The 3776-nt window shown below is 41.9% G+C and overlaps 1 protein-coding gene across 1 annotated transcript in view; it reads right to left on the bottom strand.

The window, feature by feature from the left end:
- Positions 1–3776, bottom strand: part of LOC106513233 (tetratricopeptide repeat protein 27) — a gene marked incomplete at its 5' end in the record, with an annotated part of 90006 nt that overhangs the window by 40241 nt on the left and 45989 nt on the right. The window contains 2 exon segments of the mRNA XM_014001989.1: positions 1561–1683; positions 2994–3089. Coding sequence (XP_013857443.1) covers positions 1561–1683; positions 2994–3089 — 219 coding nt within the window.

The raw sequence follows: 3776 nt of genomic DNA, 5'->3' as shown, positions 1-3776 counted from the left end.
TGGACCTGGAAAGCACGTGGGGCTCGTGTTAGCATTAGCCGCCTTCATGCCTGCTAGCTTGGTCCGGTCGTCCGGGGTATCATCCTCCGAGCCTTTGTCTTTTTTATTACCTTTTGGCTTCGTTGTCTTGTTCATAATGCGATGGCACACTACAGATTTGCTGCGCAAAAKTTTAAATGTTATTTAAGGTGAGATAATGGTGGAGTTGAGTCGGAGCTTCCTCAAAACACGTCTACTCCATATTGAGACCTAGGCCACGCCCCCCCTATTTTGCCAATTTTAATGAAAAGTTTCATACTTTTCACAAGAATCACAATAAACTAACAAAAAAGCTTGCTGTGCAACATGATGGATTAAAATGGATCATTTGATTCTTTGCATAGGTTTCACAGATACAGCGTGTTTATATTCTCACCCATATTTAGATTACAAGCAGCAGAGGATCCTCCATCTGGAAGACGACCTCCCTACAAATGAGCTAAAACCACCCCAAACAAAAATAACTTTCACAAAAAAAAAAAAAGTGGACATATTCTAGTCTAAAGGACTCAATTCCCCAAAAACAGAAGGATCAGCAGGTGATTTTCAGAACCCAATCACTCTTCATCACTTCACTTCGGCTCACTGTCACCTGCTTCACAGTTTGGAGGCTGTGGGTAACTTCTTCCTCTATAGAGGGACCGAACAGATTTAGTTTGTGTCAGAAACACTTAACTGTCTCATAAGTCACAGCTCAACTTAATGATGCGTGACCAACTGAAGTGTCTGTATCGACTGACTTGAGGGGGAAAAGCTGGAGCTTTTATTTATTTAAAAATAATTCCACACCAACTGTTTTACTCCCTCCTAGAGGAGTTGGCAGCACTGGACTCAGGATGACTGGAACAAGATTTTGGGGGTGGAACAAGATTCCTCAGTGTATAATTTCCATCGTGAAAGATAAGCAGTTTGGGAGGGTTTTGCTGCAAATAAACTTTATGATCTTGAGAAAAATAAACATTTTGCTCAACTGACATTTTCCTGCAACATTTCTTTGATGGTTGAAACTTTGTCACGCACCAAGGCAATGACCCAAACACACCTCAAGCCTGGACTTACACCACTTTGAGAAGGGGTGTCCAGTCTTGGTCTCCTGCATGTTTTTGGGATTTCTATCCTGCAACAAACCTGATTTGAATGAACGGGTGATTAACAAACTTCTGCAGAACTTGAAGCAGTAATTTAATCACTATTAGATGTGTTGGAGCAGAGAAACAAGTTAAACATGCAGGATAACAGCCCTTGAGGACCCAAATCTGTTTTCACAGAGCACATCTGAACAGGATCAGTCTGTAAAAACACTGAACTCAATACAAATGCTAACACATTGAGGCTTTTAGTAAACTGCAGGCCGCTGCACTGAGGTCTGACCTTTCTTTGATCAAAGCTGTAGAAGCCATCTGTTCATAATGCMGTAAAAACATTTAAACACTTAGGAGAAGCATCCAAAATAATTTTTAACCCACACGTGAGTGATTTTGGATGCATTTTTGCTGACTTCGTATTTCTGCGTGTGCATACCTTTCCATGTTGGCCGAGTCTCTCGTAGCAGATAACTGCATCCTCCCAGAGCTGCAGCTTTTCATAAAGCAGCAGAGCTGAACTGGTGCAGCCAAGGTCTATGAGCAGGCTGGCCAGCTGTTTCTGCAGAGAACAAGAAAACAAACCAGGACACACTGAAACTCACAAAGCKTGATTACAAAAAAAGTAACACACCTTGACCTTACTGATAGAACTGGTTTTATTCTTTGTTCTAAATGCAGCATGYAGAGTGATTGTGAGCACACTTGGTCCTGTTGTTGTGAAAACAAGCTGCTGACTGAGTGTGATGAGGGCAAAGGAGATGCGTCTTGAGGAAGCAAAGAATAACTCCTGAGTGTAGTGTTGGGGAGCAAGATGGCAGTGAATTCATGAGTTGGTGCTGAACCCTGCGTGTGGCTCAGGTGCCAACAATTTGAAGTAGTTGTACAGCCTCACTGGCTGTAAGCTTAGGCTACGATCAATATTGTGACAAGGTCATGGAAACAACTTAGTCAAGCGTGACGTGATCTGCATCCTGATTGGGTCAGACGGAGTCATGGGCGCTCGTACAGCGCGGTGAGGACACAGGAGAACATCTCAGTGATGAATAAAACATAGTAAATCACTGAAGGTTTCCAAATGCCACRATTCAACCACATGCTAATAGGTTGTTAGGAGCGAAGCAAGGTCACCATCCTGTGTGAAGGGAGTCTAAGAGATTAAAAATTACCCTAATAAAAAATAATAAAAAGTGAAATATTTTCTCCCAAAACAAAGCAAAACATACAGAAAGAATGCCAACTGCAGCCATAAAAAGACTTTTGGTACTTTGTTCCACATGTCTTGGTTCTGCTGTGAAAAGAAAAAGCATCTGCTGCAGTCCTCCTCCTCCTCAGCCCACTTCCACGTCCCCAGGCGCCGATACACACTCTTCAATTCCAGCTTTATTGCTGTTATCAGTTATTACACGCTGCCTCGCTGATGTCTCCTCCCCAGCTGATCTCCCACTCTCTACAACACTCCTCCTCCTTTAATCTCTTGGACAAGTCCAAATCTTTCTATTACTGCTTTTTTCTCCTTTTTGCTCCTCTTCCAGTTCAGGGTGGGTTTAATATTTATCTTCAGAGATCTTTTTTTGTAATAGAACGTCATTAGTGCCGTTTTCTATAGTCCCTGTGAGGCCTTTAGCTTTACATAAGCCCTTGTTTCAGAGTTTTTGGCTTCTGCAAGAGCATTTATTATGAACCATGTTCAAAACAGAACAAACTGAAGGCAGAATGGCAACAACAAAACAAAGATAGCCTCCACAGAGTTAAATCTCTGGAGATCATCAAGTAAATTGTTTTATAGTTACTACAAACAATTCATTTTCTTTCATTCTAATAAAAGCAATAAACATCCTAATGTGTTTGTTAAGAGAATAGGTGTGGTACCTGAATGGCCCATCTGGGTGGGACTTGGCAGCAGTAGAAGACTTTGAGGCGCTCTGTCACAGGACAGCTTTTGTCTTCAAAGTGGTCCACTATCGCCTGGAAAAAGAAACAGAATTAGTATTCCTGGCAGGTTTGGTTAATTTCTATCACTGTTTTTACTTTGATGCTTTACAAACAGATTTGGCTGTTTGGGCACTATGCTGGTTAAATGTCAGTGGGGTGTGGTACCCMCTTTGGACCGGGACACAAGCAATGTTTTAGTGCAGAACAGAGTCATAAAGCGGTATCCTCTGGTTGGATTTGACAATCGAGCTGATCCTAAATATTTGACTGGGAAAAAAAATAAAATCAGAGGACCTGACTATCTATAGACGGATCTCAACATGAAGCCGTAAGTCCACAGGTACACCTTGTTGTTGAAAGATGGTACAAGAGTGTTGTCTCCAGAGGGGTAAGACACATGAGTGTAGTGCTGTGCTGTTAGGAACTCTTCAATCACTACTAGGTGTCCTGAAGTCAAACTTTATGAATCCCTGATATCCAATGCTTGGAATAAGCCTGGTCCATKTCAGCTGGTGTAGTTCAGCTGGTGGCAGCACTGACTTATAGAAAGGGATGATTTGATGTGTTGTAAAGAACCCAATACTTGTGGTTGGATAGAGGGGCAAAGATATGAGATTCTGAACTGTTTGACACACAATGTAACAATCCTCACACTCTATTACCTGGTTCACACAACAAGATTTTAAAACTGTCATTGATTTTCAAAACCTGAGGACCCCC

The sequence above is a fragment of the Austrofundulus limnaeus genome, unplaced genomic scaffold (genome assembly GCF_001266775.1).
Source record: "Austrofundulus limnaeus strain Quisiro unplaced genomic scaffold, Austrofundulus_limnaeus-1.0 Scaffold0, whole genome shotgun sequence".
In the NCBI taxonomy this organism is placed as follows: Eukaryota; Metazoa; Chordata; class Actinopteri; order Cyprinodontiformes; family Rivulidae; genus Austrofundulus; species Austrofundulus limnaeus.
Note: the sequence above shows the minus strand (reverse complement) of the source record. Positions and strands in the feature narration are given on the sequence as shown.